The sequence below is a fragment of the Sphaerodactylus townsendi genome, linkage group LG10, assembly GCF_021028975.2.
Source record: "Sphaerodactylus townsendi isolate TG3544 linkage group LG10, MPM_Stown_v2.3, whole genome shotgun sequence".
In the NCBI taxonomy this organism is placed as follows: domain Eukaryota; kingdom Metazoa; phylum Chordata; class Lepidosauria; order Squamata; family Sphaerodactylidae; genus Sphaerodactylus; species Sphaerodactylus townsendi.
The window spans coordinates 75915211-75931655 of record NC_059434.1 but is presented as its reverse complement, the minus strand read 5'-3'; the positions used below and the strand labels follow the sequence as shown (position 1 = coordinate 75931655).

Below are 16445 nucleotides of genomic sequence, written 5' to 3'. Positions count from 1 at the left end.
ATATATAGCAGCTTATATGCATTGCTGCTTAGAAAGTTCTGTCACTTGTACAAAAGGGAGATTTTGCTACTTTTCCAAGAGCACTTGACCATCTGTATTATTTGACAGAAGCTCCACAACAGAGCTGTCAGAGTCTCTTTCAGATTTGTCTACAGAGGCAGTGGTGGTGAACCACCTATGGCTTACGGGTTGCCAGAGGGTGGCACTCAGAAACCCTTTCTACGTAGACTTACTTGGCGATGCACAAGATCCATCATGTGGAGGGGCGGAAAATCACACACACACACCCCCACACACACACACACACATATCTAGGCTAGCCTGGGCACGATAGTTTATCTGGGAGTAAGCTCGGTTGCTGTCAATGGGGCTTGCTTCTGAGTAAACCCTCCCAGGGTCGTGATTCACCCATTTGAAGTTTTGCACGGTTGCTTCACCAAGCTTACTCCTGAGTGACGTGTTTCTAAACGAAACCCCCAGTATTCAGGTTAAATTGCCGTGTTGGCACTTTGCGATAAATAAGTGGGTTTGGGGTTGTAATTTGGGCACTCGGTCTCAAAAAGGTTCGCCATCACTGGTCTAGGGCCAGCCTGGGAGAGAAATTCCTAATGCCCACATATCTTGGACAGTCGAGTATAATGTAAGCAAGAGTGTGGACTCTACAGTGTGGACAAACCTGATCCTGGAGAGGGATGGATAAGTAATGTCTAATATCAATCCCCAGAATTGGTTTACAGTAATTAGTTCAGAGAGTTTTGTAGACATTGCTAGGAAAATGCTTTCATGGCCGGAATCAACTGGCTGTTGTGGGTTTTCTGGAATGCGTAGTCATGGTCTGGTAGTTTTTGCTCCTAATACTTCACCTGCATCTATGGCCTCTGAAGATGCTACCATAGATGGACAGATTTCAGGAGCAAAAACTTCCAGGCCCTGGCCACACAGTCTGAAAAACGCACCACCGCTATTGCTATGAAAGTTTACAAATACCAAATAAGCAAGCGAGCTGTGTGTGGTTAGTTTGTCATGTGGCCTTCAGGAAAGAAATCCACAAGATCAACAGTAAATTTAGGTAACAGAAGTCAGGATCTCTAAAAGAGAGAGTTCTGTAGGAGGCACAGATTCAATGGTGGTCCGTTACCCCTGATTGCAGCAGCATGGTGGGAGAATCAGCTTCTTCAATAAAGGCAGCACTTTAATCCCCGTTTTGCAGAAGAGTCACCCCAGTTCTGTAACATCTAATAGGTTAAATGTGCACATCTTCCCTTCACAGTAAGAACATAAGAACATAAGAACAAGCCAGCTGGATCAGACCAAAGTCCATCTAGTCCAGCTCTCTCTGCTCACTGCCAAGTGGCCCACCCAGGTGCCTTTGGAGACTCCACATGTAGGATGCTTACGCCTTATGATGGCGATTCTGCTGCTGCGTAGCGGCCCGTCCACCCTGGTCTGTTAAGGCATTTGCAATCTCAGATCAAAGAGGATCAAGATTGGTAGCTATAAATCGACTTCTCCTCCATAAATCTGTCCAAGCCCCTTTTAAAGCTATCCAGGTTAGTGGCCATCACCACCTCCTGTGGCAGCATATTCCAAACACCAATCCTGCGTTAGCAGTAAAGAAGTGTTTCCTTTTATTAGGTCATTAACTCTTCCCCAGCGTTTTCAATGAATGCCCCTGGTTTCTAATTATTGTAGGAGAAGAGAGGAAAATTTCTCTCTGTCAATATTTTCTACCCCGTAATGCATAATTTGCCAGACTTCAATCATTATCCCCCCTCAGCCGCCTCCTCTCAAACTAAAGAGTCCCAAGCGCTGCGACCTCTCCTCATAGGAAGGTGCTCCAGTCCCTCAATCATCCTTGTTGCCCTTCTCTACACTTTTCCTACCCATCCACTCCAATATTCTTTTTTGAGATGCGGCTGACCAGAGCTGGACACAATAATTACTCCAAGTCTGCGTTAGCACCCGCGATGCTTTATATAGGGGCATGACAATCTTTGCAGTTTTATGATCAATTCCTTTTCTAATGATCCCTCTTGTAGCATAGAGAGTTCTGGCTCCTTTTCTGGCAGCTGCCATGCATTGAGTTGACATTCCCCATGGAACTATCAGCAACTAAAGGCGCCCTAAATCCCTTTTCCTGGTCTGTGACTGATAAAGCACTGACCTCTGTGATCTAAGTATGTTGAAGTTTGGTTTTTTTGCCCTCATGCACTGCATCACTTTACATTTTTTGCTACATTGAACTTGCATTTTGCCATTTTCTGGAGCCCACTCACCCTGAATTCCCATCAAAGGTCACCGGCTTGGAGCTCTTTCAATGAATGAAATCCCTTTGTGGTTCTCACCTACCCTACATAATTTAATTTATCATCATGCTAAACTTGGCTACCACACTCACCCACCTACTTCCAGGTCATTTATGAATAGAGTTAAAGAGCACTGGTCCCAAAACAGATCCTTGGGGGACACCACTCCCGACATCTCTCCATTGTGAGAATCCTTCCCATTTACATAATTCCACTCCCTTTGTTTCCTGTTTCTCCAACCAGTTTTTTAATCCATAGGAGGGACTTCCCCTCTTATTTATTCCTTCATTGGCTGAGTTTTTCTCAACAGTCTCTGGTGAAGGAACTTTGTCAAAAGCCTTTTGGAAATCCAAGTAGACAATGTCCACCCGGTTCACCCTGTCCACGCATGCCCTGTTTACACCCTCAAAGAACTCTAGTAAGCTTCTCTTGTAAGACAGGATTTGCCTCTGCAAAAGCCATGCTTTGACTCTTTCTCAGCAGGTCTGTGCTTTTCTACATGCTTTTATAATTTTATCTTTAATGATAGATTCTACTAATAATTACTTCAGGAACAGATGTCAAACTGACTGGCCTGTAATTTCCCGGGTCCCCCTAGATCCTTTCTTAAAGATTGGTGTGACATTGGCCATCTTCCAGTCTTCAGGGATGGAGCCTGATTCCCAGGGATAAAGTTAAGTGAGAAGATCAGCAATTTCCATGCTTGAGCTCTTTAAGAACTCTTGGGGTGATTGAATGCAATCTGGGCCAGGGGATTTGGTAACATTTAGTTTATCAATGGCTGCCAGAACTTCTTCCTTTGTCTACCACTATCTTCGGCTAGTTTCTCAGATTAAGCCTCCTAAGAAGCTTGGTTCAGGTGCTTGTGGAATGTTCCCTCTCACCTCCTCTTGGGTGAAGACAGATGCAAAGAATTCATTCAGCTTCTCTGCAATCTTCCCCTGCCATCTTTTAGCACACCCTTTGTTCCTTTGTCATTGTCTTAACGGGCCCTGCGGCTTCCCTTGGCTTGCTGGCTTCCTGCTTTTGATGTACTTTGAAGAACTGTTTGTTGCTGGTCTTGATGTTAGCAGCCATCGCGTTCCTCATAATCCTTTTTTGCCTCCCTTACAGCTAACTTGCTTCTCTTTTGCCACCTTTTGTGTTCCCTCTCATATTCTTCATCAGTCAAACTGGACTTCCATTTTCTAAAAGACATTTTCTTTTTTCTGATAATTTCCTCTAACCTCTCTTGTTAACCATGGTGAGCTTTTATTACTGTGTTTTAAATAACCTCCAAGCATCCTGGACAGTTTTGACTCTCTTGATTTCTTCCCTTTCTCTAGCTTCCTGCGCACTATCCCCTCATCTTTGAGGAAATTTCTCCTTTCTCTGGAGAAAGCGAATGTAACTACATTAGTAGGTGCCACCTGTTGGCATGCTGGGATACTGAATCTGACCGCATTGTGGTGGCTGTTCCCCACCGGCTCAACAACACTTGACTTCCTGCACCAGGTCCTGGGTCCCACATTAGAATTAGATCTAGGATCACACCTCTCCCCTGGTTGGTTCCACAACAATCTGCTCTAAGCCACAGGCAGTTAGCATATCCAGGAAGGCTTGCTCCTTACTATGACCTCGAACATTACGCATTTTTTCCAGTTTATATGGGGATAGTTAAAATCTACTCATTACCACTACATTTTTTGTTTCTTTTTGTTGGCCTCTCAATTTCTTTTTCCATCTCAGAATCCTCTTGTGCACTTCTTTGGTCAGGGGGGACGTATAATATATTCCTAATATTAAACTGTCCTTCACACCTGGTATTGATATCCACAGTGATTCTGTAGGGGAACCGGCTCCCCTTGCATTGTCTATTTTATGTGATACTATGCTCTCTTTGATGTAAAGGGCAACTCCACCCCCAATGTGCCCTGTCCTGTCCTTCCTATAGAGCCTGTAGCCTGGTATAACAGCATCCCACTGGTTCTCCTCATTCCACCATGTCTCTCCACTGCCCACTATCTCAAACTCCTCCTTCACACCTCTGTACTCTAAGCTCCCTCGATTTTAGGTGTAATGCTTCTACTATTAGCATAGAGAACTTACACCTGTATACCTCTGTCTCTGTCCTTAACCTGGGATTTATGTGCTCTTTACCCTCAAGTCTTTGTAGACACTGTATCCCTTGTCACATGCACATTGCTATGTTCCTACCTCATTGTATGTGGTTGATTTTAGAAAAACCTCCCTCTCTGTCTGCATCCCCATAGATATTGTATTCGAACTGAAGTCACCTCTGTAGCTCCTGTCGGCTTTCCCCAGTGGGATCAGTTTAAAAGCTGTTCTGCCACCTTTTTTAATGTTAGAGCGCGCCAGCAGCTCTGGTTCCTCTTTGGTTAAGATGAAACCCGTCCCGTTTGTGACAGGCCGTTCACCTTTTGTCCCAAAAGGTTCCCCAGTTCACGTGACAAATCTGAAACCCTCTGCCTTTACACCACCTTCTCATCCACACATTGCGAGACCACCTGTATCTCCGGCTTTGCCTAGCTTTCGCCCCTGCGTGGAACGAATTTGGTAGCATTTCTGAGAATGCCACCTTTGGAGGTCCTGGACTTCAACCTGTTTCCTAGCAGCCTAAATTTAGCTTCCAGAACCTCCAGGCTACATTTCCCAATGTCGTTGGTGCCAATGTGGACCACAACTGCTGACTCCACTCCCAGCACTGTCTAAAAGCTCCTATCTAGTGGCGTGACATCCGCCAATCTTCGCACCAGCCAGGGCAAGTCACCATCGCGGTCATCAAGCACTCTCACAAACCCAACTCTCTACATTTCTAATGATCAAATCACCCACTCACGAGGCCCCCCACCTCCCCGAGGGGTATCACTCAGTCGCTTGGAGAGGATAGCTGATCATCGCAGTTAAGGAAGGGATCCCATCTAAAGGGAGCATCTTCCCCCACCTCAGGACTGGCACCCTCCATCCCCAAGGCCTTCATTCTCCACTTGACATCTGAAGAGAGATCTCACCTTGGGAGATGGGACCGGAAAAATGTCATTACAGGGTCCCTGAAAGCCCTCGTCTGTCACCCTCTGCACTCTTTCTCGGGCTTCACTCCAGGTCTGCCACCTTGGCTTCAAGCATATTCTTTAGTTATTTATTTATTTAACATGTTCCTTGAGTTGCCAGGAGCTCATTGCAGCATTTTAGGGCACACCCGCGACTTCTGTCCTAGTGGCAGATGGTCATACATGTATGACACTCAGTGCAAAACCACTTCTGGAAGGCCCCCATCCCCTGCTGGCTTTTCTGCCTTCATTCATCTGATTTGTTTAGATATTTAAATATTAAGCTTTTACGTCACTGCCCCCCTGGAGCTATCCTGGCACGATACTATCTGTCGAAATATGTCCTTATTAATTTAAAAAAATAAAAAAAATTAGAATTAAAATTGCGCTGCGGCGTTAAGGCGTCTTGCGTACCAGTTCCAGAGGACTGAACTAAAGCCCCACATCTCAGGACAAAAGCCCACCTCTCACGCGACAAAGAGGAACAAAGAGATGAACTCTGTTAACTCCCTGTTAAGCCCACAGCCTTCCAGATTCAGCAGCCTTAACAAGAGGAGAGAAAAAGAGATAACCCCTGATATTAAAATACACTGTTTTAAAAGCTGTGGCTTTTGAGAAGAAGCCCTCAAAATGAACACCAGCAGAGTCCACCTCTGCCTCTTCCTGGCCTAAGTCCTCTTCTGCTGCTACTGCCTCCTCTGCTTGGTTCCAGAGACTGAACTTCAAAGCCCCAAATTCCTCCTCCAGGGACAAAAGCCCCACTCCTCTCACGCACAAAGAGGGACAACAAGAGATGGAACTTCTGAGCTGTTAACCCTGTTAAGTTTCCCACCTTCCAGATTCCAGTAAGGCAGCCTTACAAGGGAGAAAAAAGAGATAAATCCCTGGGTTAAAATACACTGTTTTAAAAGCTGTGGCTTTGAGAAAAGCCCTCCAAAATGAACACCAGCAGGTCACTCTGCTCTTCCTGGCCAAGTCTCTTCTGCTGCTACTCCTCTCTGCTGGTTCCAGAGGTTAAAATACACTGTACGTGGTCCTTTCCCCATCATTTCTGCTCCTGAACCGTCTGCTTCACTCCTTATTCTACATTCTCTAAACCTGTTCCTTTAACCTGGCTCTTTCTCCCCACGCTGGGATCGCAGCATCCCTCGGGTAAGTTTAGCAAACAAAGCTTTGCCGTGGCTCTTGCTTTCGCCCCAGTCCATTTTCCAGCTGACTGGTTGTTGTAGCAGCATTAAGTTAATAAGTAATTCCTATGGCCTGACTCAAGAACGGAAGCCAAGAAGCTCAAGGCTAGAGGTGACCTTCAGGATTTTAGACCGTGCTAAAAGGCAATATATGGATATGCCTTGCAGTTAAGACTGTATATTTAGGCAGAAGGTTTATATATATTTTAAAATTCCTCGGTCGGAGGGGTTTGTGAGTAATTATCCGTGTGCAACTCAGTCGTAAGTCATTGCAAATGGTGATTATATACTCTGAGGTTGGTCCATTTGCTACTTTTTGATGTGTGCACATGTGGTGGAAAGCCATAATTGGTTTCAGTTTCCTTGGACGTGTATACTTCTTGTACCATGCCGTAAAAACGAGTGTGTTGTGTTTTTGCAGAAGCCAGCCTCACACAGCATGCTGAGACATTTCTTCATGTGCTTGATTTTAGACCATTCAAAACTGAGCCCGTGTGTCACTGCCACTCCTCCCTTGGTTGGGAAATACATTTCGCCAATGGGCAGAACATGCACATCTTCCGGCAAGGGAAGATGCTCAGCTGCAAAATGGAGGGCAGTGAGGGGAACAGAAAACAAAACCTACTTCAGTGATGGTGAACCTTTTCGAGACCAAGTGCCCAAATTGCAACCCAAAACCCACTTATTTATCGCAAAATGCCAACATGGCAATTTAACCTGAATACTGAGGTTTTAGTATTAAAAAAAACGGTTGGCTCCAAGGCGCGCATTACTCGGGAGGAAGCTTGGTGGTAGTCAGTGGTTTCTCTTTGCTTTGGAAACGGCAACTGTGCAACAGCTTCAAACGGGTGAATCCACAAACCTAGGAAGATTTACTCAGTGAAGCAAGACGACCCTATTGCCAAGCAACCGAGCTTACTCCCAGGTAAAGGATCACACTTTCGTTCTTCCCATGAAAATCAGTGGGGCTTAACTGCGCTTAACAGGGTTACCTACACTGCTTCCCCAAAACTAGGTCTTAGGTTTAATGCTAATAATCTCCCTGAAATAATTACACTATTTTCATTTGACGAACTCTGCACGCGTGCCCACAGAGAGGGATCTGAGTGCCACCTCTGGCACCCATGCCATAGGTTCGCCACCCCTGACCTACTTGAACCTCCTTTCCTTCCTTCTTTAGACTGCCCAAGCCGCTCTTGGTCATTGAAGAGACACCAGGGCCCCTTCCGCACATGCAGAATAATGCACTTTTAATCTACTTTCAATGCACTTTGCAGCTGGATTTTACTGTGCGGAATAGCAAAAGCCGCTTGCAAACAATTGTGAAAGTGGATTGAAAGTGCATTATTCTCCAAGTGCAGAAAGTGCCCAGATCTTGGGTTTTGCATTTTCCTCTGCTGTGGCTACTTTTTCACAGATGTTGCGCCCCAGTTACAGTCTCAGATTGCACCTCTTTATTAGAGCATCCAGAAACAAAGGTGTCCCCCCCTCCCCCAGCCCTCACTGCCATGGTTTCTTCTACCGTGATCTGATTTGGTACAACCTTTCTGGATAGATTCCAAGCAGGTTTGCCCATCATCTGGATGCCGATCGTGTGGATTTTTAAACTTCCCCACCCACACCAGCAGCCTTTCGCCTTTCATCCCATTGGGGTTTTTAATGGCTTTTGTATTTAAATTGCACATGGCTACATTGCTTTTGTGTCATTGAGTAAAGTCCCGTCAAGCTGCAGCCAGCTTAGGGTAACCCCGCTGGGTTTTCTTCAAGGCAGGAGACAGAGAGAGATGGTTTGCCATTGCTTGCCTCTGCAAAGCAACCCTGGTCTTCTCTAGTACTCTCCATCCAAGTTCTAGCTAAGGCTGATCCTGTTTAGCTTCTGATCTCTGAATAGATTGGGCCAGCCAGGTCAGAGCATAATGCCAGCAGGAAAGGCTCTCTGGCAGCATAGGGATGGAGGAAATGGCAGGTGGAAGGTTGTCCAGGATTGCACCTGGTTGATTGAGATGCATTCCTGTAGTGTTACAAAATACATTGCCAACGATTATATCTAGTTTATTGAAATGCATTCCTACCTCAGTGTAATCGCTACAAGATATATGTAACCAGCCTGCTATATGTTACCACTGCCGTAATGGGACATTCTTTCCTTGATCTTTCTTTATGGCTTCACACACTTAGTAGATAACTAGGCTTACCACTGAAACTTCTGGTGTCATGGGAAATGGGATGTTTCCGTCTTGTGGGGCAGGAGGCCAGATGGCTTTGTCTCTATCTGTCGCTAACCTTGGGGTGCCTTGGCTCCAAAATTACTCTTTCTCACATTCTTTGGGGAAATGGGAGGGGGGATTACTTCCTGATAAAGGGAATAGCAAAAGCCAGGTTCTCCAGAACTGGCTTTACGAAGCTGGGTGCTTCATTGCCTACCAATAAACTCTGCTGATCAACAGTACAGAGTTCGTTTATTGATTCAAGGTCCGAGACCTAACAAAGGTGAAATTGAGGGACAGCACAGAGCCTATCCACATGTATATACATTGTTGCCATTGCAAATACTTATGTATTGGCAGGTTCAACAAGTACTCAGTGGGGAATCATTGCCAAATGGAAGCAATCTAGAATGTATTGTGTTTGCCACATAATGTGCCTAATTACTTTTGGTTTGTGGCAGCTCACCTAAGCCTTTTCAACTCAACTCAATCTTTGTTACTATCCAAGATCAGAGAACAAACACAGCGGTGATTCATATAGTCTACAATGATCGTATTATGCTCAAAATAGGTAATATACAATGTTTAAAAGACAAAATAAAATGCTGAGATTAAAACTGAACCACAATACTCTGCCTGATTGAACGGGCCATAGCACGAGCCATCTTACTAACTCAAAGGTAGTTTCATTGAAACTATCAGAGAGAAGCATGGAAATGTAAAAGTGGTTTGTTCTGCCTGGGTAATTAGACAGAACTGTAGAGATGTACCAGGGAATTCTGGGAGATCTCAGTGAACATTCTAAAAGTGACAGTTGGCAGTGGCGTAACTAGGCAAACTGGAGCCCTGGGCAAAACCTGAGTTTGATGCCCCCCCAGGCGCATGCCTGATACAACGCGCACCCCCCAGCCCCCTTGTAGTTATGCCCAGTGGCGCATCTAGGCAAACTGGAGTTTGGCCCTCCCCCACCGTGACCAATCAATGATTTTTTTTACACCAGGTCGTTTCAAAGTCACCATCACATTATAGAAAGTACCCCAACTCAAAAATCTGAACACAGCAATGGGCCATGCCACACAGCAGAAATACATTTTTTTGAAAACATTTTCAAAATGCTTTCAAAATGTTTTATTACTGCTATGAAAACATTTTATGGTGTTATATCCAGTCCCCCAATTGGGGGAAACAGCATCATTTTCAATGTTATTTAAACTGGGAACCCCAGATTCTCCCTTTAAAGTGGATTTAAAAGAAGAATCTGGGCTCCCTAGTTTAAACAAATGATGCTGGAATCCACCCCCAAACAGCATCATTTTCAATGGTGTTTAAACTAGGGAACCCAGATTCTCCTTCTAAATCCACTGGGGTTCCCAGTTTAAACATCATTGATAGTGATGCTATTTTGGGGTTGATTCTCCCCCATCCTGAAACAGCATCACTTCCAATGTTTAAACTGGGGACCTCAAATTCTCCCTTTAAATCCATTCCAAAGGGTGGGGGGGTTTAAAAGGAAAATCTGGGGAAATTTGGGGGGTGCCTTCTGTCAGGGGTGCAATTGTTAAGCTAGCAGCACCAAACTTTCAGGGTATCTTTAGGAGACTCTCCTAATGATACCACCCTGGTTTGGTGAAGTTTGGCTCAGGGGGTCCAAAGTTATGGACCCTCAAAAGTGTAGCCCTCATCTTCTATTAGCTCCCATTGGAAACAATGGGGGTTGGGGCAACCCCTTTGGGAGTCCATAGCTTTGGACCCCTTGGACCAAACTTCACAAAACCTGGGTGGTATCAGTAAGAGGCTCTCGTGATGATACCTCCCAGGTTTGGTGAAGTTTCGTTTCTGGGGTCCAAAGTTATCGACCCTCAAAGGTGTAGCCCCATCTCCTATTAGCTCCCATTGGAAACAATGGGGGATAGAGCCCCCCCTTTGGTAGTCCATAACTTTGGACTCCCTGAACCAAACCTCAGCAAACCTGGGTGATGGCATCAGGAGAGTCTCCTGAAACATCCCTGAAATTTTGGTGCTGCTAGCCTAAAAACTGTGCCCCCTGCAGACCAAAAACAGAAAACCCACTAACATACCAAAAAAATCCACAAACGAACCCTGCAACTGCCCACTTTGCCCAATGGGCATTACGCCCCTGACAGTTGGTTACAGTTGCTCCCTGACTCTTGCTGAGGAAAGATGTTGTTTTGTGTTCTGTTAACCAAAAGCCTCTGACTAAATGTTGAATATTGTAGACTACGCTTGAAATTGTAACCAAATGATGAACTGTGAATGTATCAATGTTTATAAGTGATACTTTGTTTATGTATAAAGTCCATTTCTCTCTCAGTTTAAGAAAAGCTCTCTTTTGTTTATGATTTCTGAGGTAAAAAGGCTGGTCTTTAGCAAGATAGCTGATCTTCTCATCTGTAATTTACAATGCCAATAAAGGCTTTACTACTACTACTACCAGCTGATCTTATCATAAAGGTGCTCACAAAGCTACATTCTTCTCATTACTCTGCAAACAGGATTATATACCAATATACCTGTTGACCCTCAGTACTGAGTTCACATTTCTTGATAGAAACTACTACTACTATTACTACTTTTACCTTCTCAACAACAGGCATTATGAAGCATCGCTTGACGGCAGCCTCGTAAGCCAAGATGTGATGCTCAAGCGGCAAGAAGAGGAGATGATGAAGCTGCAGGCCAAAATAGCCCTCCGGCAGTCTCGGCTCAGCCTCTATCCCGGAGACATTGTGAAGACTCCCATTCTGGATATGTCCAGAGACCCACTAAGAGAAATTGCATTGGAAACAGCCATGACTCAGAGGAAATTAAGGGTAACGTTCAGACATATTTAGGCAGCTCTACTGCCAGGAACAATAATCTGTCATTAACGAGAATCTCTTCCCCTCCGTTCCAGCTCACTAAAGCACACCTGTTTAAAAACCATTTGTCTTCAGGTGTCCGGCAACAAGGTAGTAATTTGCACATGTTGGAATGAGCATCTGCTTATTCTTGATGAAGACTGATGACCATCCCCACTTATGGCTGTGTCTAACTTGTCTACAAATTTCTGCGCTGAATACAATGTGTGCCCACCGACGCTCTGTATGTCGGAGAGTCCCGTGCCTTGTTTTCAAAGTGCTCTGCTGAACGGTCAGCTTCCTTATCGGCAGCTCTAGGGCTCGTCTCTGTCAAATGTCACGTCTGTCAACTTGTCTTGTACTTTTAGGAGGAGGCCTGCGTGCCCCGACAGTAACAGAAACAATTAGGCAAACAGGTTGGGGCTGCCTGATTTGAGGCAAGCCAGCTGTAGCCATTTCAGTAGCAGATGGCAGACTTCCCTTAAGTGCGCTTGGCAACTTATACCTGTGAGAAATGCTTGTTGTCAATGTGATGCATTGAACAAACAGGTGTTGTTTTCCTTTCTTCTTTGTAAGATTGTGGGACCTTTCCCATGGTGTTCACAAGGCAGTTTAGAACCTTTAGGGAGCTTCTGGAGCCCCAATGGCTGATCGGTGGCACGCTGGTGCCCTTCAGCAGGAAGCTGGTGTGGGGTGGAGTTGTGGTGGTGGCAGGAACAGCTGTCAACCTTCCATGAGAGAACATAAGAACATAAGAACTAGCCTGCTAGATCAGACCAGAGTCCATCTAGTCCAGCACTCTGCAACTCGCAGTGGCCCACCTGGTGCCTTTGGGAGCTCACATTCCAAACACCAATCACACATTGCGTGAAGAAGTGTTTCCTTTTATTAGTCCTAATTCTTCCTCGCAGCATTCTCAATGAATGAGAGGGTAAACAAAATGAGAGGGGAAACAAAAGGTTGGGAGTAGCAAGGGTGGATTTGTGGCACGCCATATTTTCTTTGAAAGGGCTAAGGAGAGAGTTACAAGGAAGCTCCTGGCTGTGCAAGTGCGGGGCTGATGAGAAGACAACGACTTTGGGTTTATACCCGCCCTTTCTCTCCTGTAAGGAGACTCAAGGTGGCTTACAAGCTCCTTTCCCTTCCTCTCCCCACAACAGACACCTTGTGAGGTAGGTGGGGCTGAGAGAGTTCCGAAGAACCGTGAGTAGCCCAAGGTCACCCAGCAGGAATTCAGGAGTGCGAAAACACATCTGGTTCACTAGATAAGCTTCTGCCACTCGGATGGAGGAGTGGGGAATCAAACCCGGTTCTCCAGATTAGAATCCACCTGCTCTTAACCACTACACCACAGTGCTTACTGATTCTTGCCCCTCCTAAGCTAAAGCTGTCGGAAATGTTGGGCAGAACCAAGGAGGCAGAATGTTATTAAAGACGGAAACATTCAGAGATCAGAGCCTAGGAAAAAGACCTTGGAAACTGGGCCAAATTTTATAGGAGAAGGTGGTCCTTCAGATACACTGTTTGGGTCTTTATACATAACAACCACTGCTTGAAAATTTATCCACCCTTTGGACAGTGGGCTTTCTCTTTTGGACCTCAGTGTGACTTTAGGGATCACAGCAATTAGTCTGTCAATGATGGGCAGTTTCGAGTATTCTCACACACTGCTTGAAGGAGATAACGTTAGATTTAAACACTCTGTAGTGCAGTCCAGCATGTTGAAAAATGGGGAGCCGCTGAGCTAATTCTTTCGTGAAGTACCTTCAAGCTTATTGCCTGTTGCTGCTTGGAATTCTCTCCGCTGCAGGGCTGCTGGGAAATCTGTTTAAATGGCTTCCCAGTGCATACTAGGTACAATTGCTGGTGTCTGTGGTTTTCAAAACTCTGTTCCTGGAAATCAGGGGATTTAAGTGAAGGTGAACAGTAATGACAGACAAGCTTCCCTGAAAGGCAGATTACCTGCTGATTTTCACCAGACACCTTCTGCCACAGGGTGAGCGTTGAGTGTGTTCCAAGATGGGGGGGGGGGTAAAGATGAGGTGAGGAGGCCTGTGTACTGTTTACTGATGCTACATTCTAGAATATGCCCCAGAATCCTTTGCATGTAACTAGAAAACTGGTAATATTTTTCTTACAAGACTGTTGTTTCTTACAAAACAATTGCAAAACTGTGGCCCCTTCCGAACATGCAGAATAATGCACTTTCTATCCACTTGCACAATTGTTTGCAAGTAGATTTTGCTATTCTGCACAGTAAAATCCAGCTGCAAAGTATAATGAAAGTGGATTGAAAGTTCATTATTCTGCATGTGCGGAAGGGGCCTGTGACTTCCACGGAGGTTTCATTTTGTTTCAGAAGTTTAAGGGATGCACTGTTTAGTGTTCTAATCTGGTTTAGTGTTCTCATCTGGATTAATATAATCAATTAATTGGTGTATGTATGCGATAAATTAATGCAACTAATACAAGCTCAGTTGGGAGAGGTTGAAACAGGAATTTGATGAAAAGGGTGTGGCTTTTAACCATGTATTTGGAAACTGATCAAAAACATAAATACATACATGAAGATGTCTACTTATTAATTACATTTGTTCATAGGTGCAAATAATTGGATTAAGTTACATTACAGGGTAAAATAAAGAAAGGTGTGTGGTGGAGAGGGAAGAGTTGGAATCAGTTTGTATTTTTGTCATTATAATTGAAGTTTTTATATGTGTGGTTTCAAAGGACCTCTTAGCTTTTCTAGCCAGTGATACAGTCCAGAGAACATCATCGTCATTTGTCCTGGTCTTGTGTGCTTGAACACTAAACACTAATGTGAGCATTTGTGGTTTGCAGAATTTCTTCGGTCCTGAATTTGTGAAAACAACCATAGAGCCATTCACTTCCCTGGACCTGCCAAAATCAATTTTGGTAAGATACTGATTTACCTCATGTGCAGTTAGTCCAAGCATGTGTGATGGGCTATATGTGCAATTCCTCTGTTTTGTTTTCTCTTGCCGTCTCCTTCTCTACCTCTGTCCTCTCTACATCCCTCACGTCTCTTAATGCCATTGGCTGACTTGCTGTGATGTCACAGTGCGATTTAACAGGGATGGTTCCTCTTTGATTTAGTTTCTTTAATAGCACAGAGAGTCTTGTGAGCAGTGGCATACGGCCCTAGGGACGTGGGGTACCCCATGTCCCCGGGCACATGCCTTTTGGTCATATGGAGGGCGCCGGATGGTCCTTCCGTGTGATCAAACGGGCAGCCCCTCTTCCCTGCCTACAAGCTGAGTGCGAGTTTCCCTCTCGCCCGGCTTCTAGGCAGCAAAGAGGGGCTGGAGCCCAACTTGCGAGAAAGCGGGGCTCCGCATTTGGTGGGGGAGGGCGCCTGGAGGGTTTTTTGTCCCCGGACTTGAATTATAACCTCCATGAACAACCTTTATTAAATGAAACCTTATGCTTAGATATAGATTCATGAATGACACCTTGTTGGTACAAATCAGTTGTGCCATTTCAGGCTCCTTCACTGGGAGCCCCGTCAACCCATGTCCTGTAGGTGGGGTTGGGGGCTCCAGTTCTTCATGTGGTTTATTCTGCTGCAAGAGTCAAGCCACTGAACCATCCAGCTCTACTCTGATAGGTAGATGCTCCCTTAAATGGGGAAAAGTTGGTTTGAATTACTACTACCCAAGATCCTTTTAATCAGAATGCAAAAAAAGTGAATGTGGGGCCTTCTGGTTGTAAAATGCCTCTTGCAGCCAACGATAATATCTACCTGCTGCGGGATTCAAATAATTTGACAACTGGTTGTTTACAAGCCCCATTTGAACAACTGGTTCTGCCAGAGTGGTGCGAACTGGCTGAATCCCACCACTGCTGCTATCTCATCCTATGTGTTTTCTTTGGGTTTTTAAAATCTTATCAGTGATTTTTATTGTAACATTGGGTGGTGGGAAGGGCCATCAAGTGACAGCTGACTTACGAAGAGGAGTTGTTTTTTATACCTTGATTTTCTCTACCATAATGGGTCTCAAAGCAGCTTACAATTGACTTTCGTCCCCTACAACAAGCACTTTGGGAGGTGGGCGGGCCTGAGAGAGTTCTTGAGAGAACTGTGATTAGTCCAAGGTCACCCATGTGGCTTCATGTGGAAGAGTGGGGAATCAAACCTGGTAGTTCAGATTAGAGTTTGCTGCTCATGGAGCAGAGCGGGAAATCAAACTCAGCTCTCCAAATCAGAGGCTGATTCCGCATGGGCCAAAAACAGCAGTGTGAAAATGGTGTGAAAACAGTATAAACCCTTTTACACTGTTTTAAACCCGTTTACACCGTTTTCACACCGTTTTCACACTGCTGTTTTTGGCCCATGTGGAATCAGCCAGAGTCTGCTGCTGTGAACTGCCAAGCCATGCTGGAGCCTGTAGGGTTTTCGGGGCAATAGATTCAAAGGTGGCTTGTTATTGCCTGCGTCTCTGTAGCAATCCTGGACTTCCTTGGTGACCTCCCATCCAGGTACTAACCTGAGCCGACCCTGCTTAGATTCCAAGATCAGGCTAGCCTGATCCATTCAGATCACGGACTGTAACATTACTGTGTAGCTTTTTAAAAAGTCGCTTTGATTCCATGTAAGTTGTCTCACATTTTTGTAGACAGTCAAGTTGTCTCTACATTTTTTTGTAGAGACAGTCAGCCTCCTTAAATATTAAAAAAAGATAAAAAGATGGACAAGACAGTATTTGCTGCTTGCTGTATGTAGTCTTTAGTATGCTGCTTTGGGAATGAACTGTAGCTCAGTGGTAGGTCACGTGCTTTGGAGGCAGACGATCTCAAGTTCTGTCACTGTATGTTA

General features: G+C 45.0%; 1 protein-coding gene across 1 annotated transcript in view; it reads left to right on the top strand.

The window, feature by feature from the left end:
* The window catches only part of PTPN13 (protein tyrosine phosphatase non-receptor type 13), a 187154-nt gene that overhangs the window by 105118 nt on the left and 65591 nt on the right, over positions 1-16445 (top strand). Inside the window, 2 exon segments of the mRNA XM_048509456.1 lie at positions 11362-11581; positions 14450-14524. Coding sequence (XP_048365413.1) covers positions 11362-11581; positions 14450-14524 — 295 coding nt within the window.